This window comes from Ranitomeya imitator, chromosome 10 (genome assembly GCF_032444005.1).
Source record: "Ranitomeya imitator isolate aRanImi1 chromosome 10, aRanImi1.pri, whole genome shotgun sequence".
NCBI classification, from domain to species: Eukaryota; Metazoa; Chordata; class Amphibia; order Anura; family Dendrobatidae; genus Ranitomeya; species Ranitomeya imitator.
Genome location: NC_091291.1, coordinates 39894904 through 39918899, shown reverse-complemented (window position 1 = coordinate 39918899; position 23996 = coordinate 39894904). Strand labels below are relative to the sequence as shown.

General features: G+C 48.4%; 1 protein-coding gene across 1 annotated transcript; it reads left to right on the top strand.

Moving 5' to 3' along the window:
- Window positions 1–27: 27 nt before the first annotated feature.
- Window positions 28–22564, top strand: PRPF31 (pre-mRNA processing factor 31). The gene is made up of 14 exons (XM_069742544.1): window positions 28–114; window positions 10112–10294; window positions 11160–11220; window positions 12262–12345; window positions 14039–14136; window positions 14676–14782; window positions 14867–15036; window positions 15129–15286; window positions 15363–15452; window positions 15686–15813; window positions 15890–15962; window positions 21492–21620; window positions 21715–21813; window positions 22106–22564. The coding sequence occupies exons 2-14, from the start codon at window positions 10121–10123 to the stop codon at window positions 22229–22231; spliced, it is 1497 nt and encodes a 498-aa protein (XP_069598645.1). The 5' UTR covers window positions 28–114; window positions 10112–10120; the 3' UTR covers window positions 22232–22564.
- Window positions 22565–23996: the final 1432 nt, after the last annotated feature.

Genomic DNA, 23996 nt, shown 5'->3' with positions numbered 1-23996 from the left:
CATTCCGGATGCTGTCGCTGCAGTGACGTCATATTTTCGTGCCTCAACTTCCGGTTCTAGTTGAACAGAAGTCGGACAGATTTTTGCCAATTGTTCCCAGGCTTCTTGCTATTGGTAAATGTTGCGCTGATGTCTGCTGGTGGCATAGAATGTCGGAGCGTTATCATGGCAGAATGTGGGGGGGGGGGAGATGTGTGTGTGTAGCTGCTGCACCAGTTCTAGGATGTGTGTGGTGGTGACGCTGCCTCACCGGTTACAGGACGTGTGTGGTGGTGCTGCACCGGTTACAGGATGTGTGTGGTGGGGCTGCACTGGTTACAGGATGTGTGTGGTGCTGCTGCACTGGTTACAGGATGTGTGTGGTGCTGCTGCACTGGTTACAGGATGTGTGTGGTGGGGCTGCTGCACTGGTTACAGGATGTGTGTGGTGGGGCTGCTGCACTGGTTACAGGATGTGTGTGGTGGGGCTGCTGCATTGGTTACAGGATGTGTGTGGTGGGGCTGCTGCATTGGTTACAGGATGTGTGAGGTGGGGCTGCTGCACTGGTTACAGGATGTGTGTGGTGGGGCTGCTGCACTGGTTACAGGATGTGTGTGGTGGGGCTGCTGCATTGGTTACAGGACGTGTGTGGGGCTGCTGCACCAGTTCTAGGATGTGTGTGGTGGTGCTGCCTCACCGGTTACAGGACGTGTGTGGTGGGGCTGCACTGGTTACAGGATGTGTGTGGTGGGGCTGCACTGGTTACAGGATGTGTGTGGTGGGGCTGCTGCACTGGTTACAGGATGTGTGAGGTGCTGCTGCACTGGTTACAGGATGTGTGTGGTGGTGGGGCTGCTGCACTGGTTACAGGATGTGTGTGGTGGTGGGGCTGCTGCACTGGTTACAGGACGTGTGTGGTGGTGCTGCACTGGTTACAGGATGTGTGAGGTGCTGCTGCACTGGTTACAGGATGTGTGTGGTGGGGCTGCACTGGTTACAGGATGTGTGTGGTGGTGCTGCACTGGTTACAGGATGTGTGTGGTGGGGCTGCTGCACTGGTTACAGGACGTGTGTGGTGGTGCTGCACTGGTTACAGGACGTGTGTGGTGGGGGCTGCACTGGTTACAGGATGTGTGTGGTGGGGCTGCACTGGTTACAGGATGTGTGTGGTGGTGCTGCACTGGTTACAGGATGTGTGTGGTGGGGCTGCTGCACTGGTTACAGGATGTGTGTGGTGGGGCTGCTGCACTGGTTACAGGACGTGTGTGGTGGTGCTGCACTGGTTACAGGATGTGTGTGGTGGTGCTGCACTGGTTACAGGATGTGTGTGGTGGTGCTGCACTGGTTACAGGATGTGTGTGGTGGGGCTGCACTGGTTACAGGATGTGTGTGGTGGTGCTGCACTGGTTACAGGATGTGTGTGGTGGGGCTGCTGCACTGGTTACAGGACGTGTGTGGTGGTGCTGCACTGGTTACAGGATGTGTGTGGTGGGGCTGCTGCACTGGTTACAGGATGTGTGTGGTGGGGCTGCTGCACTGGTTACAGGACGTGTGTGGTGGTGCTGCACTGGTTACAGGATGTGTGTGGTGGTGCTGCACTGGTTACAGGATGTGTGTGGTGGTGCTGCACTGGTTACAGGATGTGTGTGGTGGGGCTGCTGCACTGGTTACAGGACGTGTGTGGGGCTGCTGCACTGGTTACAGGATGTGTGTGGTGGGGCTGCTGCACTGGTTACAGGACGTGTGTGGGGCTGCTGCACTGGTTACAGGATGTGTGTGGTGGTGCTGCACTGGTTACAGGATGTGTGTGGTGGGGCTGCTGCACTGGTTACAGGATGTGTGTGGTGGGGCTGCTGCACTGGTTACAGGATGTGTGAGGTGGTGGTGCTGCACTGGTTACAGGATGTGTGTGGTGGTGCTGCACTGGTTACAGGATGTGTGTGGGGCTGCTGCACTGGTTACAGGATGTGTGTGGTTGTGCTGCTGCACTGGTTACAGGATGTGTGTGGTTGTGCTGCTGCACTGGTTACAGGATGTGTGTGGTGGTGCTGCACTGGTTACAGGACGTGTGTGGTGGTGCTGCACTGGTTACAGGACGTGTGTGGTGGTGCTGCACTGGTTACAGGACGTGTGTGGTGGTGCTGCACTGGTTACAGGATGTGTGTGGTGGGGCTGCTGCACTGGTTACAGGACGTGTGTGGTGGTGCTGCACTGGTTACAGGATGTGTGTGGTGGGGCTGCTGCACTGGTTACAGGATGTGTGTGGTGGTGCTGCACTGGTTACAGGATGTGTGTGGTGGTGCTGCTGCACTGGTTACAGGATGTGTGTGGTGGTGCTGCACTGGTTACAGGATGTGTGTGGTGGGGCTGCTGCACTGGTTACAGGATGTGTGTGGTGGGGCTGCTGCACTGGTTACAGGATGTGTGGTGGTGGGGCTGCTGCACTGGTTGCAGGATGTGTGTGGTGGGGCTGCTGCACTGGTTACAGGATGTGTGTGGTGGGGCTGCTGCACTGGTTACAGGATGTGTGTGGTGGGGCTGCTGCACTGGTTACAGTTCGTGTGTGGGGCTGCTGCACTGGTTACAGGACGTGTGTGGGGCTGCTGCACTGGTTACAGGACGTGTGTGGGGCTGCTGCACTGGTTACAGGACGTGTGTGGGGCTGCTGCACTGGTTACAGGATGTGTGTGGTGGTGACGCTGCCTCAGCAGTTACAGGATGTGTGTGGTGGTGCTGCACTGGTTACAGGATGTGTGTGGTGGTGGTGCTGCACTGGTTACAGGACGTGTGTGGGGCTGCTGCACTGGTTACAGGATGTGTGTGGTGGTGGGGCTGCACTGGTTACAGGATGTGTGTGGTGGGGCTGCACTGGTTACAGGATGTGTGTGGGGCTGCTGCACTGGTTACAGGATGTGTGTGGTGGCGGGGCTGCTGCACTGGTTACAGGATGTGTGTGGTGGCGGGGCTGCTGCACTGGTTACAGGATGTGTGTGGTGGCGGGGCTGCTGCACTGGTTACAGGATGTGTGGTGGCGGGGCTGCTGCACTGGTTACAGGATGTGTGTGGTGGCGGGGCTGCTGCACTGGTTACAGGATGTGAGTGTGGGGCTGCTGCACTTGTTACAGGATGTGTGTGGTGGTGGGGCTGCTGCACTGGTTACAGGACGTGTGTGGTGGTGCTGCACTGGTTACAGGACGTGTGTGGTGGTGCTGCACTGGTTACAGGATGTGTGTGGTGGGGCTGCTGCACTGGTTACAGGATGTGTGTGGTGGGGCTGCTGCACTGGTTACAGGACGTGTGTGGTGGTGCTGCACTGGTTACAGGATGTGTGTGGTGGGGCTGCTGCACTGGTTACAGGATGTGTGTGGTGGGGCTGCTGCACTGGTTACAGGATGTGTGTGGTGGGGCTGCTGCACTGGTTACAGGACGTGTGTGGTGGTGCTGCACTGGTTACAGGACGTGTGTGGTGGTGCTGCACTGGTTACAGGATGTGTGTGGTGGTGGGGCTGCTGCACTGGTTACAGGATGTGTGTGGTGGGGCTGCACTGGTTACAGGATGTGTGTGGGGCTGCTGCACTGGTTACAGGATGTGTGTGGTGGCGGGGCTGCTGCACTGGTTACAGGATGTGTGTGGTGGCGGGGCTGCTGCACTGGTTACAGGATGTGTGTGGTGGCGGGGCTGCTGCACTGGTTACAGGATGTGTGTGGTGGCGGGGCTGCTGCACTGGTTACAGGATGTGTGTGGTGGCGGGGCTGCTGCACTGGTTACAGGATGTGAGTGTGGGGCTGCTGCACTTGTTACAGGATGTGTGTGGTGGTGGGGCTGCTGCACTGGTTACAGGTCGTGTGTGTGGCTGCTGCACTGGTTACAGGACGTGTGTGGTGGTGCTGCAATGGTTACAGGATGTGTGTGGTGGGGCTGCTGCACTGGTTACAGGATGTGTGTGGTGGGGCTGCACTGGTTACAGGATGTGTGTGGTGGGGCTGCACTGGTTACAGGATGTGTGTGGTGGTGCTGCACTGGTTACAGGATGTGTGTGGTGGGGCTGCTGCACTGGTTACAGGATGTGTGTGGTGGTGCTGCACTGGTTACAGGATGTGTGTGGTGGGGCTGCTGCACTGGTTACAGGATGTGTGTGGTGGGGCTGCTGCACTGGTTACAGGATGTGTGTGGTGGTGCTGCACTGGTTACAGGACGTGTGTGGTGGTGCTGCACTGGTTACAGGATGTGTGTGGTGGGGCTGCTGCACTGGTTACAGGACGTGTGTGGTGGTGCTGCACTGGTTACAGGATGTGTGTGGTGGGGCTGCTGCACTGGTTACAGGACGTGTGTGGTGGTGCTGCACTGGTTACAGGATGTGAGTGTGGGGCTGCTGCACTTGTTACAGGATGTGTGTGGTGGTGGGGCTGCTGCACTGGTTACAGGTCGTGTGTGTGGCTGCTGCACTGGTTACAGGACGTGTGTGGTGGTGCTGCACTGGTTACAGGATGTGTGTGGTGGGGCTGCTGCACTGGTTACAGGATGTGTGTGGTGGGGCTGCACTGGTTACAGGATGTGTGTGGTGGGGCTGCACTGGTTACAGGATGTGTGTGGTGGGGCTGCACTGGTTACAGGATGTGTGTGGTGGTGCTGCACTGGTTACAGGATGTGTGTGGTGGGGCTGCTGCACTGGTTACAGGATGTGTGTGGTGGGGCTGCTGCACTGGTTACAGGATGTGTGTGGTGGGGCTGCTGCACTGGTTACAGGATGTGTGTGGTGGGGCTGCTGCACTGGTTACAGGATGTGTGTGGTGGGGCTGCTGCACTGGTTACAGGACGTGTGTGGTGGTGCTGCACTGGTTACAGGATGTGTGTGGTGGTGGGGCTGCTGCACTGGTTACAGGATGTGTGTGGTGGTGGGGCTGCTGCACTGGTTACAGGATGTGTGTGGTGGGGCTGCTGCACTGGTTACAGGATGTGTGTGGTGGCGGGGCTGCTGCACTGGTTACAGGATGTGTGTGGGGCTGCTGCACTGGTTACAGGATGTGTGTGGTGGGGCTGCTGCACTGGTTACAGGATGTGTGTGGTGGGGCTGCTGCACTGGTTACAGGATGTGTGTGGTGGGGCTGCTGCACTGGTTACAGGATGTGTGTGGTGGAGCTACTGCACTGGTTACAGGATGTGTGTGGTGGGGCTGCTGCACTGGTTACAGGATGTGTGTGGTGGGGCTGCTGCATTGGTTACAGGATGTGTGTGGTGGTGGGGCTGCTGCACTGGTTACAGGATGTGTGTGGTGGGGCTGCTGCATTGGTTACAGGACGTGTGTGGGGCTGCTGCACTGGTTACAGGATGTGTGTGGTGGTGCTGCTGCATTGGTTACAGGACGTGTGTGGGGCTGCTGCACTGGTTACAGGATGTGTGTGGTGGTGCTGCTGCATTGGTTACAGGACATGTGTGGGGCTGCTGCACTGGTTACAGGATGTGTGTGGTGGTGCTGCTGCATTGGTTACAGGACATGTGTGGGGCTGCACACTGGTTACATGATGTGTGTGGTGGTGGGGCTGCTGGAAAAAACCAAATTCACAATAGCCAAGGTCTACTAATCAACAAGAAAAAAACAAAAAACTGACGCAAGACCTAAAACAATATAGGATGTCAGTGGTGGTGGGGCTGCTGCACTGGTTACAGGATGTGTGTGGTGGGGCTGCTGCACTGGTTACAGGATGTGTGTGGTGGGGCTGCTGCACTGGTTACAGGATGTGTGGTGGTGGGGCTGCTGCACTGGTTACAGGATGTGTGTGGTGGGGCTGCTGCACTGGTTACAGGATGTGTGTGGTGGGGCTGCTGCACTGGTTACAGGATGTGTGTGGTGGGGCTGCTGCACTGGTTACAGGATGTGTGTGGTGGGGCTGCTGCACTGGTTACAGGATGTGTGTGGTGGGGCTGCTGCACTGGTTACAGGATGTGTGTGGTGGGGCTGCTGCACTGGTTACAGTTCGTGTGTGTGGCTGCTGCACTGGTTATAGGACGTGTGTGGGGCTGCTGCACTGGTTACAGGACGTGTGTGGGGCTGCTGCACTGGTTACAGGATGTGTGTGGTGGTGACGCTGCCTCACCGGTTACAGGACGTGTGTGGTGGTGCTGCACTGGTTACAGGATGTGTGTGGTGGTGCTGCACTGGTTACAGGATGTGTGTGGTGGTGGTGCTGCACTGGTTACAGGACGTGTGTGGGGCTGCTGCACTGGTTACAGGATGTGTGTGGTGGTGGGGCTGCACTGGTTACAGGATGTGTGTGGTGGGGCTGCACTGGTTACAGGATGTGTGTGGGGCTGCACTGGTTACAGGATGTGTGTGGGGCTGCTGCACTGGTTACAGGATGTGTGTGGGGCTGCTGCACTGGTTACAGGATGTGTGTGGGGCTGCTGCACTGGTTACAGGATGTGTGTGGGGCTGCTGCACTGGTTACAGGATGTGTGTGGGGCTGCTGCACTGGTTACAGGATGTGTGTGGGGCTGCTGCACTGGTTACAGGATGTGTGTGGTGGCGGGGCTGCTGCACTGGTTACAGGATGTGTGTGGTGGCGGGGCTGCTGCACTGGTTACAGGATGTGTGTGGTGGCGGGGCTGCTGCACTGGTTACAGGATGTGTGTGGTGGTGGGGCTGCTGCACTGGTTACAGGATGTGAGTGTGGGGCTGCTGCACTTGTTACAGGATGTGTGTGGTGGTGGGGCTGCTGCACTGGTTACAGGTCGTGTGTGTGGCTGCTGCACTGGTTACAGGACGTGTGTGGTGGTGCTGCACTGGTTACAGGATGTGTGTGGTGGGGCTGCTGCACTGGTTACAGGATGTGTGTGGTGGGGCTGCTGCACTGGTTACAGGATGTGTGTGGTGGGGCTGCACTGGTTACAGGATGTGTGTGGTGGGGCTGCTGCACTGGTTACAGGTCGTGTGTGTGGCTGCTGCACTGGTTACAGGATGTGTGTGGTGGGGCTGCTGCACTGGTTACAGGATGTGTGTGGTGGGGCTGCTGCACTGGTTACAGGATGTGTGTGGTGGGGCTGCTGCACTGGTTACAGGATGTGTGTGGTGGGGCTGCTGCACTGGTTACAGGACGTGTGTGTGGCTGCTGCACTGGTTACAGGACGTGTGTGGGGCTGCTGCACTGTTTACAGGACGTGTGTGGTGGTGCTGCACTGGTTACAGGACGTGTGTGGTGGTGCTGCACTGGTTACAGGACGTGTGTGGTGGTGGTGGTGCTGCACTGGTTACAGGACGTGTGTGGGGCTGCTGCACTGGTTACAGGATGTGTGTGGTGGGGCTGCACTGGTTACAGGATGTGTGTGGTGGGGCTGCTGCACTGGTTACAGGTCGTGTGTGTGCTGCACTGGTTACAGGACGTGTGTGGGGCTGCTGCACTGTTTACAGGACGTGTGTGGTGGTGCTGCTGCACTGGTTACAGGACGTGTGTGGTGGTGCTGCACTGGTTACAGGATGTGTGTGGTGGTGCTACACTGGTTACAGGATGTGTGTGGTGGTGGGGCTGCTGGAAAAAACCAAATTCACAATAGCCAAGGTCTACTAATCAACAAGAAAAAAACAAAAAACTGACGCAAGACCTAAAACAATATAGGATGTGTGTGGTGGTGGGGCTGCTGCACTGGTTACAGGATGTGTGTGGTGGGGCTGCTGCACTGGTTACAGGATGTGTGTGGTGGGGCTGCTGCACTGGTTACAGGATGTGTGGTGGTGGGGCTGCTGCACTGGTTACAGGATGTGTGTGGTTGGGCTGCTGCACTGGTTACAGGATGTGTGTGGTGGGGCTGCTGCACTGGTTACAGGATGTGTGTGGTGGGGCTGCTGCACTGGTTACAGTTCGTGTGTGTGGCTGCTGCACTGGTTACAGGACGTGTGTGGGGCTGCTGCACTGGTTACAGGACGTGTGTGGGGCTGCTGCACTGGTTACAGGATGTGTGTGGTGGTGCTGCACTGATTACAGGATGTGTGTGGTGGTGGTGCTGCACTGGTTACAGGACGTGTGTGGGGCTGCTGCACTGGTTACAGGATGTGTGTGGTGGTGGGGCTGCACTGGTTACAGGATGTGTGTGGCTGCTGCACTGGTTACAGGATGTGTGTGGTGGCGGGACTGCTGCACTGGTTACAGGATGTGTGTGGTGGCGGGGCTGCTGCACTGGTTACAGGATGTGTGTGGTGGCGGGGCTGCTGCACTGGTTACAGGATGTGTGTGGTGGGGCTGCTGCACTGGTTACAGGATGTGAGTGTGGGGCTGCTGCACTTGTTACAGGATGTGTGTGGTGGTGCTGCTGCATTTGTTACAGGACGTGTATGGGGCTGTTGCACTGGTTACAGGATGTGTGTGGTGGTGGGGCTGCTGCTGCACTGGTTACAGGATGTGTGTGGTGGCGGGGCTGCTGCACTGGTTACAGGATGTGTGTGGTGGTGCTGCACTCGTGACAGGATGTGTGTGGTGGTGCTGCACTGGTTACAGGATGTGTGTGGTGGTGCTGCACTGGTTACAGGATGTGTGTAGTGGTGCTGCACTGGTTACAGGATGTGAGTGTGGGGCTGCTACACCGGTTACAGGATGTGTGTGGTGGTGGGGCTGCACTGGTTACTGGATGTGTGTGGTGGGGCTGCTGCACTGGTTACAGGATGTGTGTGGTGGTGGGGCTGCTGCTGCACTGGTTACAGGATGTGTGTGGTGGTGGGGCTGCTGCACTGGTTACAGGATGTGTGTGGTGGTGCTGCTGCATTGGTTACAGGACGTGTGTGGGGCTACTGCACTGGTTACAGGATGTGTGTGGTGGTGCTGCTGCATTGGTTACAGGACATGTGTGGGGCTGCACACTGGTTACAGGATGTGTGTGGTGGTGGGGCTGCTGCACTGGTTACAGGATGTGTGAGGTGGTGGGGCTGCTGCACTGGTTACAGGATGTGTGTGGGGCTGCTGCACTGGTTACAGGATGTGTGTGGTGGTGCTGCTGCATTTGTTACAGGATGTGTGTGGGGCTGCTGCACTGGTTACAGGATGTGTGTGGTGGTGCTGCTGCATTTGTTACAGGACTTGTGTGGGGCTGTTGCACTGGTTACAGGATGTGTGTGGTTGTGGGGCTGCTGCTGCATTGGTTACTGGATGTGTGGTGGGGGTGCTGCTGCTGCACTGGTTACAGGATGTGTGTGGTGGTGGGGCTGCTGCACTGGTTACTGGATGTGTGTGGTGGTGGGGCTGCTGCACTGGTTACAGGATGTGTGTGGTGGTGGGGCTGCTGCACTGGTTACAGGATGTGTGTTGGGGTGGGGCTGCTGCACTGGTTACAGGATGTGTGTGGCGGTGGGGCTGCTGCACTGGTTACAGGATGTGTGTGGCGGTGCTGCTGCACTGGTTACAGGATGTGTGTGGCGGTGCTGCTGCACTGGTTACAGGATGTGTGTGGTGGTGGGGCTGCTGCACTGGTTACAGGATGTGTGTGGTGGTGGGGCTGCTGCACTGGTTACAGGATGTGTGTGGTGGCGGGGCTGCTGCACTGGTTACAGGATGTGTGTGGTGGCGGGGCTGCTGCACTGGTTACAGGATGTGTGTGGTGGCGGGGCTGCTGCACTGGTTACAGGATGTGTGTGGTGGCGGGGCTGCTGCACTGGTTACAGGATGTGTGGTGGTGGTGGGGCTGCTGCTGCACTGGTTACAGGATGTGAGTGTGGTGGTGCTGCTGCATTTGTCACAGGACGTGTGTGGGGCTGCACTGGTTACAGGATGTGAGTGTGGGGCTGCTACACCGGTTACAGGATGTGAGTGTGGTACTGCTGCTGCACTGGTTACAGGATGTGTGTGGTGGTGGGGCTGCTGCTGCACTGGTTACAGGATGTGAGTGTGGTGGTGCTGCTGCATTTGTCACAGGACGTGTGTGGTGCTGCACTGGTTACAGGATGTGAGTGTGGGGCTGCTGCTGCACTGGTTACAGGACGTGTGTGGTGCTGCAGCACTGTTTATTGGGTTTGTATGTAACATAAAAGCTGTATAATCTGGTTACTGATGTATTACTACATTCATAGCAATAAGGATAAAAACATTTTTTCTGTGAGTGAATTAATGCTATAAAGCATAATCCTGCTATGAATTCGCCATTTCTCACAGTGATAAGACATGTCTCTGGCGGACGAGTTGCTAGCTGATTTAGAGGAGGCTGCAGATGAAGAAGAGGACAACTTAATAGATGAGGATGACTTGGATACCATTGAAGAAGTACAGGAGGAGATGCAGGTGGACGTTAATGCTGAGTCAGTGAAAAGTATAGCGAAGTTATGGGATAGCAGACAGGTGAGTCTCAGAAAGGCCGAAAAATACTTGTCAAATCTCCCGACTGTAACGCTAGTCACTACTCACTGACAACCCTTGAGGCTTGGGTAGTCACGAGGTCCGGGGTCATATACAACGAGACAAGGCAACGGAGTAGTCCGGTCAGAGTCCAAGGTCAGAATTCCAGGAAGGAAACTAATCAAGGCAAAAGATTAAGGTTGGGCAATTTTGCTCAAATGATGTGGACTTGCTTTATGCTGTGTTCCTGTATTTGATTTTGTTGCCCGACCTTGGACTTTGCCATTGACCATCCTTCCAGGAATTCTGACCTAGGACTGTGTCCTGAGTATGTCTTTGCCTTTTCCCTTTGTTCATGATGAATCCTCTTGACTACCCAACCTCATGGCTTGTACATGAGTAGTGACTAGCATCACACCAGCACTCCACATGCTCATTTTTCTCAATTTTTGTGCTTTCCTTTGGGCACCATCACATACAATATCCAGACACCAAGAAGCCTCAGAGCAAAGGCCCCGATTCATCAAGGTTGGCGATTTTTTTTTTTTTTTAATTTATTTTATTTATTTTTTTTATTTATTTATTTTTTTTTTCTCTCCCCCACTAGTCTTGATCAGGGGGTGAGTTGGGATGGACGCTTCTGATTAATTAAGAGGTGCATGCAGTGAACTGGGCAAGACATGTAGTGGCGTGCACCTCTGTACTTCTGGTCAAGTAAAATTTGTTTGAAGACCGTCAACCTTTGTTTCAGGCACATTGGCTCCTTGGTGTGTTTCTTTTTCTTTTTTAATCTTTGTTGCTTTTAGTAGTTGATATTTTTCAAACTCTTTCAAGATAAAATGAATACTAATTTGATTCGTATTTTTAGTTTTCAGACATTCTTGACAAAATCGATGAATATGTCAAAAGACAACCAAAAGCATCTGAAGGTATTGTTAAATGTTTATCCCCAACATCATCATAAGTGGTGACAATTGCAAAGCTCTAGTAAAAACAAGCAGCTTTGCAATTTACTTATTAAAGGGGTTGTTCGGTGCAAAATGATAAGTCTGCAGTCACTCTGTGTGACTGCAGACTTCTCAATTCCCCCCCAGCGCATGCACTGCAGACTGCGGGGATTCGGAGTTTTCTGAGTCTGGACCAAGGGGTATGTATGCGTTATACATACTCCTGGCCAGAACCCGACTAGTGGGTGCGGCCTCGCTCCATACACTTGTATTGAGCAGACACTACACCCCAACTGGAGACACAGCCGTCTGGTGCAAGTGGCTGACTAGTGGCCATGGCCATGGATCAATACAAGTGTATGGAATGAGGTTCTAGCCTAGAGTTTGTATAACGCAAACATACACTTGGTAATGTCTCAGAAACAGGCGAATTCCCACAGCACACAGTGCATGCTCTGGGGGACTCATAAGTCTGCAGTCACACATTGTGACTACAGGCTTATCATTTTGGACTGGACAACCACTTTAAAGATGCTCTTCGTTTTTCAGAACAGAGGAATTATTTTCTCACTCAAGATTACTGGCCACTACTGCAATGTCATTGGTGGGCAGCCTCCTAGGCAGAGTGCAATGCTTACAAACTCTTTGATATAGAGCTTGTAATCACTCCTCTGATTACTGTACTCTGCCACCTTCAGTGACTGCGCTTTTCTGAGGCTGGAGAGGCAAAGCTGCTGCTTCTTGCCACATCTTAGAGCGCAAAGTTCATGAATGTAATGCGATGATGTCATTGAGCAGGAGGCCGGGGAGCGTCCATGCTGCTGCAGAAGAAGCTGACAAAACTCCTTTATTTTTAGCCTACGTTGTATTACGAAGGGGATATAAGATGATAGAAGTTTACGCCTCTCCTGATTTGATGGCATATCAAGATTTGCTGTTGCTTCCTGTTCAGTGTGAATTATGTTCTGATATTACGATTGTTTATATCTTTGTATTAATGTGATTTTCTGTTCTGACTCGCAGTTATGGGACCTGTGGAAGCAGCACCCGAGTATAAAGTGATTGTGGATGCAAACAATTTGACTGTGGAAATAGAAAATGAATTAAGTAAGCTCATCAGGGTGGACTAAAATATTTATTTAAGAGATGAAGCCACAAATTTAAACAGTAATTTATTTCCACGTAAATGAACAGTACCAATTAAGATTCAAAAAAATAAAAAGCTTGGTGATCTCTTATTAGAGGAATGTGCTTTTTCTCTTTTCCCCCACTTAATAATGACTTAGTCTATTGATTTGATCAGTCATTCTGAAACTGCTCAAATATGTCTACAAATTTGTCTGCAGCAAGGGATACAAATTACTCCCGCTATACTACCCTATGGAAAAGGGAGGGGGAGAAACTGGAAGGAAACAATAAAAAGATGGTGGCTTCTGGAGCAGAGAGAAAACAAACATAAAAAATATGCAGGATAGACGTAATGTAATGGGCAGAAAGTGTTATTCCTCATGTAAGGACATGACCGCTTATTCTGAGCAGTCACATGTGCAGCCTTTTAACCACTCAGTGACTGGACCATATTTTTTAATTCTGACCAGTGTCACTTTATGTAGTAATAACTCTGGAACACTTCACCATATCACATTGATTTTGAGATTGTTTTTTCGTGACACATTGTATTTTATGATAATGGTAAATTTATGTTTAGATTTTCTGTGTTTATTTATGTATTACATTTTGAATTGACTTTGGGGGTCCTATACATTGGAAACCTCCAAAAGTGATACTATTTTAAAACCGCACCCCTCAACATATCCAAAATGCTTTCATATAGTTCATTAACCCTTCAGGTGCTTTTCAGGAATTAATGCAAAGTGGCATAACAGAAATGAAGAAACGTATTTTTACAATCTAAATGCTGGTGACTTCTGAACAGGCTGCTATAGCCGGCAGACTTTAATGCCGATATTTGGCCGTGAACTGCCATCGCAAACATCAGGACCACACGATCAGAGGTCTCAGGGTGCTGATTGGGTTAAAGAGGGCACCCCCACACTCTGTTATCCATCTAGATTCTGTAGTCATTGACAGCAGCATTTAAGGGGTTAAACGATTATAGTCGGTACCAACACTGATCATGGCTGATGCAGCAAGCTGTCAGCTGTAGTGTACAGCTGACAGCTGCTGGATTGTCACCCGTCGGGGGATGCTAGTCTCTTATATCGCAGTTCTTTAAAAAGTCGTATTGGTCGCTAAGGGGTTAAAAGGATTATCCATGACTAATTGTTTTTTTTTTTGCTATGGGCCTTAGAACTGACATGCAAGTAGTTGCTAACTATCTGTGTGTTGTGCCCGGTGCCAATCTACCAGTACAGAGCAGTCACAGGCGGCTCCTACTGGCAGTTCAGTGGCTTCTGCGGACATCACATCCACAGAGCTTCTTTTCCTCTCTTGTCAGACGCCATGCTGATTGACAGCAAGCTTCTATTTACCTAACTGCGAGGAGCCAGTTGTCAATTGGCATAATGTCACCCGTCATGCCCCATCATCAGTGGCGTCCTGAAGAAGTGCTGTTCTGTTGACGTGGAGCAGTTGGGGATCGCTCTGAGCCAGTCGAGTAGAACAGGCAGGTAGTTGTCTCTGTTAACCACCTGCCTGTCAGTTTTTAGGTCCATATTTAAAAAAAAAAAAAAAAGGGGGTTGTCCAGGACCATTTTTTAACGTTCTTATTACAATATGATGCAGCCACAAGTTTAGCCAAACTCTGCTTATGACGTGTAAGGTATTTTTTCTTATTTAGATATTATCCACAAGTTCATCAGAGACAAGTATTCAAAGCGGTTTCCTGAGCTGGAGTCTCTGGTTCCAAATGCCTTGGACTACATAAGAACAGTGAAGGTAGGTGTGCCGTGTAACGTTAAGGGTCAAAAAGGTGCACATATCTGTCGTTCACTTTTTTTGGGAGGGTCTAAATTCAGATCTTTGTAAATAGCCTGCAGTGTGTGGACCAGTAACGAGGCTCCTGACCCAAACAGTAACGTGTAATACAGAGATGCAATATCCCTTTTTAAAAGCTTATTCACAAAATATGAAGTTCTCCTCTATTGATGGGGACCCCTGTCGATCCACAGAATGGGGTTCCGAAACTCCATCCTGAAAGCAGAGGTGCACGTGTGGCCTCCGCGCTATTCATTGTATGGGACTGCCGGAAACAGTCAAGCGCCACCATACTCGGCAGTCCCATAGACAGTGAAGGCTCAGCTCCTGAAAGCAAAGAAGGTGCCGGCTAACCTCTGCTTTTATTTATTTTTTTCCAAGATAGGGATGCAGAGTAAATCCACTTATAATGTTCACTGACCTTGTATGACAGCTGATATTCGGGTCTGAGCAGCTGATCTTGCATCTAATATGAACCTTATTTTACTATTATTTTTCAGGAATTGGGAAACAATCTGGATAAATGTAAGAATAATGAGAATCTACAGCAAATTCTGACCAATGCCACCATCATGGTTGTGAGTGTAACAGCCTCCACTACCCAGGGGTAAGCCCATACACAGGCAGTTCTTTTCTGTATCCCATGCTGTGCTGACGGCTGTATTTTTGTTAATGTCTGGTTTGTATACAGGCAGCAGCTGACTTGTGAGGAATTGGAACGCATTGAAGAAGCATGTGACATGGCGCTGGAGCTGAACCAGTCCAAACACCGGATCTATGAGTACGTGGAGTCTCGCATGTCCTTCATTGCGCCCAATCTCTCCATTATTGTTGGGGCTTCAACTGCAGCCAAGATAATGGGTAATGTATGAAGCTTGTTGTCCTGTACTACTTTTCCATCATATGTGCAGCACTTGATGGTCATAGGTGTACTAACAACACATCCTCTTCAGGTATCGCTGGTGGTCTTACAAACCTCTCTAAGATGCCTGCCTGCAATGTCATGCTCCTGGGAGCTCAGAGGAAAACCTTATCTGGCTTTTCTAGCACTTCTGTCCTTCCTCATACAGGTTATATTTACCACAGTGACATCGTCCAGTTATTGCCCTCGGTAAGCAATAGAAAGCTTTGCATGCTGTAGCTGTAGTGGTCGAGGCTGAACGTATTTTGTCTTAATGTCATTTTAGGACTTGCATCGAAAGGCAGCACGACTGGTGTCTGCAAAATGCACCTTGGCCGCACGAGTAGACAGCTTTCATGAGAGTACCGAGGGAAAGGTTGGTATCAATGGGACTTGCTACACGTACATTAACCCCTGTCATTGATAACATCCATATAATCCAGAGGGGACGGTGTGATAAAAGACTCTCGTCATGGTGGACGCGTCGTCTTGCTGTCAGACTATAATATTTGTGCCCGTGTCCCCTCATGTCTCATGAATTATTTTCTTATAATGTACAGATGTATAATCTTTTGTAGATTTTGACCACTTAGATTTTCGTCTTTACAGGTCGGCTATGATCTAAAAGAGGAGATTGAAAGGAAGTTTGATAAGTGGCAAGAACCTCCTCCTGTCAAGCAGGTGAAGCCTCTGCCAGCACCTCTTGATGGACAGAGAAAGAAACGAGGCGGGCGCCGGTAAAGTGTATTTTAACTCTTTATTTTTCTATATTTAACGATGAAATTATGATATATTCTTTCTTCTTCCCCCCAGGTACCGTAAAATGAAAGAACGACTTGGACTGACTGAAATCCGCAAACAGGCTAATAGAATGAGCTTTGGGGAGGTGAGCAATTATGGTCAGCCATGCTTTTGTCTGGCTGCTTGATAGCACAAGTTTGTCTTTGGTATCTTCAATGGGGATACTTGCCACATTACCCACAAAGATGTTTCAACGTAACAGTGGGAGAGCGGTCTGCCCAGTTCCTTAAGGCTAAGACATGTGAAAAGTCTCAAAAACAGTGCAGTGCTTATGAGCTACACATCTGCGGTTGGCATGAGCGTCCTGGTTCCCCATCGTGGAATTTGGTTCGCTGGGCTTGGTATATCGTCCTCTGGTGACATCTTGTCAGCCCAGCCAATCATAAGTAAGCGTGGGATCCCAGAAGGAAGGAGATTCACAGAGTTCTTGTCCACAGCCAGAGAGCGCTGACCTGGACAATGGATCACTATTGCATGAAGTGATCTGCTCATTTCTATTAATAAGCAGTAAATTGCAAAAGACTATCTGACCCTATCGATGGAGATGGGAATAATTCTTTAAGGTAAAACCCATCCACTTTGTGCACAACAAATACACAACCTGTGAACTCAGTCTAAAGTGGACCTGTTAATTTACACTACACCTGTGGAAAAACATGGCATCTGTGCCTTCATCCTCCACAAGTTAAAACTGCTTTTCATGCACTCGCCAGTCTATACAAAAATAGGAGAAAAACATGGAGGTTTTTTTTTTTAAATCGTACAAAATTCCTTTAATGACACATACCAAAAAACTGACACAAAAATGACAGATAAACAATAAAACAAGTGATGTGTAGATGCCTAAAACATATACAGCGAGCCACCTTTCCATATAATAGCATAACACATGATATGTGGTAACAGGTGCGAGACACCACCCACCTAACAACTCCCAAAGCAAGTCAAAGATCACCCCCTCTGAAAAAGTGGTCAGTGCTCAATTGCAGTGAGCCTAGTCACTCTTATTTAGGGTCCGTCCATGTAGTAAACCATATTATAACCAACAGAGGTAGGTAGATAAAAGATAAAGGGAGAGGGAGGAAGGTATAGATATCTCCTCACCAGTGGCAACGCTGACCGGACATCCCCGACGCGCGTTTCGCCGCTTCTTAGCCCTGTTTTCTCAAGGGGAAGTGTGATACAGTCTCCTTTGAAGAACCTTAAGTATCCTAGGATACTGGTCATGTGCGCGTCACAAGACCCAGGCTTGTTCAGCACTGCATAATGACGGCGCATGCGCCCGCCGTCACTGAGAACCCACTCCCCGCCGCCCGGACCTGCCCAGATGACAGCCGCGAGTAAGTACTAATGTCTCAGTCACACGCCGCACCAGGACTGCGCCGGACCGCAAGAGGCGGGTGCCCGTGACAAGCACGCGCACCACAGTGTGGCGTACGCCTTAGGTATTACTGATACAAAAACCATTTAACATAACACCATTTAACAAATACAAAATAGAAAGATCTTTAAAATCTTTAACAGTGTCCAGAAATCCACATAGCTCCACAGGAAGATGTCATATGCAGTTTTGTTACGCTGATGCCTTCATGAATTATCCAAAGTCTGTAATAAATATAGTCATCAAAGTCCATACGTGACACTACGGTCCCAAAGGGAATCCTGATAATGGAATTATAAAGATACAAAACAAAACAATTAAAATCGATTTTAATTGTTTTGTTTCGTATATAGGTTCTTTATAATTCCATTATCAGGATTCCCTTTGGGACCGTAGTGTCACGTATGGACTTTGATGACTATATTTATTACGGACTTTGGATAATTCATGAAGGCATCAGCGTAACAAAACTGCACATGACATCTTCCTGTGGAGCTATGTGGATTTCTGGACACTGTTATAGATTTTAAAAATCTTTCTATTTTGTATTTGTTAAATGGTTTTTTGTTAAATGGTTTTTGTATCAGTAATACCTAAGGCGTACTTCACACTGTGGTGCGCGTGCGCGCGCTTGTCACGGGCACCCGCCTCTTGCGGTCCGGCGCAGTCCTGGCGCGGCGTGCGACTGAGACATTTGTACACACTCGCGGCTGTCATCTGGGCATGTCCGGGCGGCGGGGAGTGGGTGCTTTTTCTCAGTGACGGCGGGTGCATGCGCCGTCATTATGCAGTGCTGAACAAGCCTGGGTCTTGTGACGCGCACATGACCAGTATCCTAGGATACTTAGGGTCCTTCAAAGGAGACTGTACCACACTTCCCCTTGAGAAAGCAGGGCTAAGAAACGGCGAAACGCGCGTCGGGGATGTCCGGTCAGCGTTGCCACTGGTGAGGAGATATCTATACCTTCCTCCCTCTCCCTTTATCTACCTACCTCTGTTGGTTATAATATGGTTTACTACATGGACAGACCCTAAATAAGAGTGACTAGGCTCACTGCAATTGAGCACTGACCACTTTTTCAGAGGGGGTGATCTTTGACTTGCTTTGGGAGTTGTTAGGTGGGTGGTGTCTCGCACCTGTTACCACATATCATGTGTTATGCTATTATATGGAAAGGTGGCTCGCTGTATATGTTTTAGGCATCTACACATCACTCGTTTTATTGTTTGTCTGTAATTTTTGTGTCAGTTTTTTGGTATGTGTCATTAAAGGAATTTTGTACGATTTAAAAAAAAAACCTCCATGTTTTTCTCCTATTTTTGTATTGATATATATGGAGGTAAATATAGTGACCAAGCAATTGGTAAGGGTCACACTATGAGTCTGAGTCTGGATTTAGTGTTACTCGCCAGTCTATGTCCAGGAACCATGCATATTCTCCTGCTCCATAATTTGCCATCCATCTTTGAGTGAGCAGTTCCTCTCCATTAGCATTCTGCCAGCACTATAGGAGTTGACACTTTCTTTTCCTCCCTTCCCAGCATGTTACTCCTGCCATTATCCCATGATTTGCAGATTCATAATGTGAGAAATGAGATCAAGTCGACCATGTAAACAACCATATGATGGATAGTAGCACAGTACCCAGTCACCATATTATTATTATTTATTATTATAGCGCCATTTATTCCATGGCGCTTTACATGTGAGGAGGGGTATACATAATAAAACAAGCACAATAATCTTGAACAATACAAGTCATAACTGGTACAGGAGGAGTGAGGACCCTGCCCGCGAGGGCTCACAATCTACAAGGGATGGGTGAGAATACAGTAGGTGAGGGTAGAGCTGGTCATGCAGCGGTTTGGTCGATCGGTGGTTACTGCAGGTTGTAGGCTTGTCGGAAGAGGTGCGTCTTCAGGTTCTTTTATATATAAAATATATATATTATATATATATATGTATATATATATATATATATATGTGTGTATATATATATATATATATAGTATATGTAGCTTTTTTAGCCATGAAAGGAGGACCCAGACACACATCTTGCACAGGGGCCTCAAGCTGTCAGTGTCCGCCCCTGTTCTCGCATACAGTGCCAGTGACTCTGTCATACGTCATATTAAGAATATTCTAGAGAGATCATCTGAAATTTATATAATTTAACAGAAAAGTTTGGAATATACAGGTAAATATAAAAATTTGTAACTGTAATACATTATGGTGACTGCAGTTTATGTAACACCAATTCTTTGTACTTACAGTCTTCATATAATGTCTTTAAGGTCAACTGTGATAAGGAAAAAATTTATAACTTATAAAGTCACACTTAGACATAACAAAGATGATCCAAGTGATCCTAGCAATTATTGTATACTATAAATACACAAAACTATCTCTCAGCATTGATTAAAATTATGCATATAGAAATAAAATATTATAAGAAACATAACTATAAATGTGGCATTTCATATTTATCTAATTTATTTATATATTTATTTATTTAATTATATATATTCAAGATGCCCGGGAATATGCCAAAGTAAAAACTGAGATATTGGCATGCTCACGGGTCACTATGTCTGTCTGAGCTCAAAGAATTCACCACTGGGCATATTGTGGTGATAAACCCCCACATTCCCAAAATGTTTGATCTGCTGCATCTAGTACAGAAGTGGTTGCAGCCGGAGTCCTCCATCCCCACCCAGATGGTAGAGCAGGTTGTAATGGACAGATTTAATGAATCTGTTCCCAGGCCGATGCAGACCTGGGTTGCCCAGGGGGATCCACAAAAGGTGGATGACCTGGTTGGCCTAGTAGAATGATACTAGGTGGTCAAGAGGTCCCTAAGAAAGCCGAGTGGGTTTGCTTCCCCATACTTGGGTACCAAAGGGTAAGGAAGAGGCAAAATACTTGGGCTATGTTGTGGGAAGGGGCAAAATAAAGCAGCACGTAAATAAGGTGTAGGCAATCCAAAATTGGTCGCAACCGATCTCCAAAAAGCAAATTTGGACCTTTCTGGAAATTGTAGGATACTATTGGCAATTTATCGCAAATTTTGCCATGATAGCCGCCTGTGATGACACAGCATTTTATATTAATTAACCAGACTTCTATTTTCAGCAAGCCATGACTGGTATCTATATGCTGACTTTTAAATTTATGTGTTTCTTTGTTGTTGGTCAAGAAAACACAGACTTTTGTTCCTATAAGCCTTTAATATTGCATTATAAGTTGACATTTGTTTAACATATTGTGCTGTGATCCTGCATGACTAGGGACGCAGAATAAATGAACGATGATGTTTGCTGATATGTTGATTACACATTCTACACGCCAGCCAGCTAGCTTGTTGACTTGCAAAACAGAGGAGGAAAAACTATGCAAATAGATTAAATAATCAAACAATGTGAGTTGATCTCATCACCATTCTTTCGATTTATTTCTGGATGATGGCTTGAAGGACAGTTAACTATAAAAAGAGGAGCTGTGCCTCTCTAACATAGATACAACCAGACATCTGGACAGCCAAGAGATCCAGAGATTCAAAAGACCCAGATACTCTTTAGAAGACAGCAGCCAAGACAATAGGGCTCCATTCACGAGGTACACAGATTTGACAATCTACAGGATGTCAGCTTAGGGGACCACGGCCCAGGCTGAAAGAATACAGGTCTGCTCCATTGACTACCATTTGGGGTAGTCAGGATTTGGACCCACCGGTCACCTGAGCCCCATGGACATATTTGAGGAAAGACAGGATTGGGACCCACTGGTCATCTGCCTACATCGAGATATTAGGAGAAGCCAGGATGTGACCCTCCAGTCACCTGGCCTTGCACCTCAATAGACTGTCATCTTCCTAAGCTTGTCATTACCTCCTCTCTGTGCATGCCACAGATGGGGGTAGTCGGCACTGTAAGCTCTGAGGTCAAAGCTGCTCTTATCCCGGTGAGCCAGCGGAAGGGTGAGACTCTGTAATTTTGTACCATCTTGGGTATTTTGCTGGGACTGTTCTATGTGTTATTTGCCTGTTTTTGTGGTTCAATAAGGTATTGCCACACTGTTTTGCTCTCTATCCCAGGGTCACTTTTTATACCTCTGGTGGTATTCATGGCCAGCACCACTAAAACAAAATTATTAGCTTCATGCATTATTTATGTTAACTATGATATATAACCATGCTATAAAATAATAATTTACGTGATTTTTGACTCTCATAGATTGAAGAAGATGCCTATCAGGAAGACTTGGGCTTCAGCTTAGGACATCTTGGGAAGTCTGGAAGTGGAAGAATACGGCAAGCACAAGTTAATGAAGCAACCAAAGCCAGAATCTCTAAAACCTTACAGGTAAGCTGAGAAACGCAGGCATTTACCGTTCATTTAGTTTGTGCCTTCTAACAATTGCATTCACCATTCCCTCCAATCTTCACATTTTTAACAGCGTACACTACAGAAGCAGAGCATGGTTTATGGAGGAAAGTCCACAGTACGGGACAGATCTTCGGGTACTGCTTCCAGCGTAGCCTTTACGCCCCTTCAGGTAAGCCCTGCTGTTTTAAACTTTATCATCGCTTTATATTTTGCATTGCTACTCAGTAAGAAATATCTCTTTAGTTTTGCATCCACCCTTGACCACATTAGCTTTGAAAAAAAAAAAAAAACTCTTCAACTGTTAATAATTTATATGAGGTACATTCACGCTCGTGTTGAGTAAGTGGTTGCTATTTATCTGCGTTTTGCCAGCACTATAGGAGCTGGCACTTTCTTTTCAGCTTATGTTGATGTTTCATGTATTATATATTCCTACTTATTTTATTATTATATCACTTCAGGGTCTGGAGATTGTTAACCCACACGCTGCAGAGAAGAAGGTGGCTGAGGCGAATCAGAAATATTTTTCCAGCATGGCAGAGTTCCTGAAAGTGAAGCATGAGAAAAATGGTACTATGACGCAGTGAAGCTGCTGTATTAATTGTGGACTTGTCTGAGTTATGAACTGGCCACCCAGATTATCTGGTCTACTCTGAACACCTCATCTCTTAAGGAACGGAGACCATTTACAGGGTAATGGAGAAGATTTATTAAAAGGAAACTATTATTGGTTGTGGATGAGCTCCACATTGCAACCTTACACCATGTCGTCAGCCAGGATGGGAGAGGAGTCATTTGCCAGTTCGCTAGAGAAGAATCTAATTTCTATGTTCAATAAAATGGACTTTATTTTTTGTTTTTAATCAGATGGATGTTGTATCTGTGCTGCCGAATAAATGGTATTATATTGTTTTATCCTATACTATATGCATTTAATACTGTTGTACATGCTGCCTTACAGAACGGAGTGACTTCTAGCATATGATTGCCAGCAGCAATCATAGCCTAGCAGCCAGGTGCCAGTTGTATAACAGTCAGCATAATCGGAAGGTGGGGGGGGGTCAGCAGCTAGGCGCTCTCCATCATACTGTACCCAGCAAAAAAGAAAAGTATTGATGGCGACACAACACATCTCAAAGTTGAGACATGGTTAATAAAAGGCTGGAAAAGTAAGTGGTACTGATGAAAAACAGCTGGAGGGTTAATTTTCAATTAAGTCACATGACTGTATAAAAAGAGTATGCTAGAGGGGCAGAGTCTCTCGGAAGAAAACGTGGTCGGAGGTTCCCCAATCTGAACAACTGCATCTAAAAGGTGTGGAACAATTTTAGAAAAATGTTCAACTTAAAATTGGAAACACTTTGAATATACCACCATGTACAGGACATAGATATCAAAAGACTCAGATATTCTTGAGAAACCCTTGTGCATATGGGGTCAAGGCCAATATCAGATGCCTGTGATTTAGGGGCCCTCGGGTGGCACTGCATTGAAAACAGACCTGATTTGTTAGTTCAAATTACTGTATGGGCTCAGGAATACTTCCATAAATCATTGTCATTGAGCAATGCACAAATGTAAGTGAAAGCAGAGAAGAAACAATTTGTTAACACAATCCAGAAACACCACAGTCTTCTCTGGGCCAAAACTCATAATGGACGGAGGCAAAATGGAAAGCTCAGATGAATCAAAATGTAGAAAAAAACATGGAAACCATGTCCTGTGTACTCGAGGTGGGGGGGACATTCCGAGGGGGGCCATCCAGCTCATTATCCGGGGGGGGGGGGGCAGACATTCAGCTAGTTCGCAGAGGGGGACCATCCAGCTTGTTATCCGTGCACAGTTCTGCATCTCTTTTTCAGTAGTGCTTATGGCATAAGCAGCTTACACAAGAAAGGTGCTATAAATCTAAATACAGAGATCAGACAATCCATACACATGTATGCTCCGCTTGGCTATATAATATGATATAAGGCAGAGGTTATGAAGTTTGTTGTTTTGGAGCTACACAATTTAGTTACTGATCATAATGGGAGGGTATGTTTACTTTTTGCTCACCCAAGTTGAGACTCCAAAGTCTCCAAAGATAGATTTGCTTATCTTGATTCTATTCCTGGGGCAGATGGCCTGTATTTTATGGATGTAGCTACCGCATATTACAAGGACATGTTTAGTATTTGCAGCAAATTTCTCTGCTGGAAAAAAAGTGTTGGCAGGAAAAATGCACCCGTTTCTTGCATGCATTTCCCACCCCCAGAGCCGACACATTGATTTTTAAAAAAAAATGCTTTAAAGATTCAGATCTGCAGGGAAAAAATAAGCTGCGTGTGCAAATTTCAGAAATCTCATTCA

Excerpts from the sequence above, each read along its gene's own strand:
- PRPF31 (XM_069742544.1), top strand. The coding sequence starts at position 10,121 with ATGTCTCTGGCGGACGAGTTGCTAGCTGATTTAGAGGAGGCTGCAGAT. Across the intron at positions 15,453-15,685 it reads ATGAGAGTACCGAGGGAAAG|GTCGGCTATGATCTAAAAGA; the intron begins GTTGGTATCAAT and ends TCGTCTTTACAG. Across the intron at positions 15,963-21,491 it reads ATAGAATGAGCTTTGGGGAG|ATTGAAGAAGATGCCTATCA; the intron begins GTGAGCAATTAT and ends TGACTCTCATAG.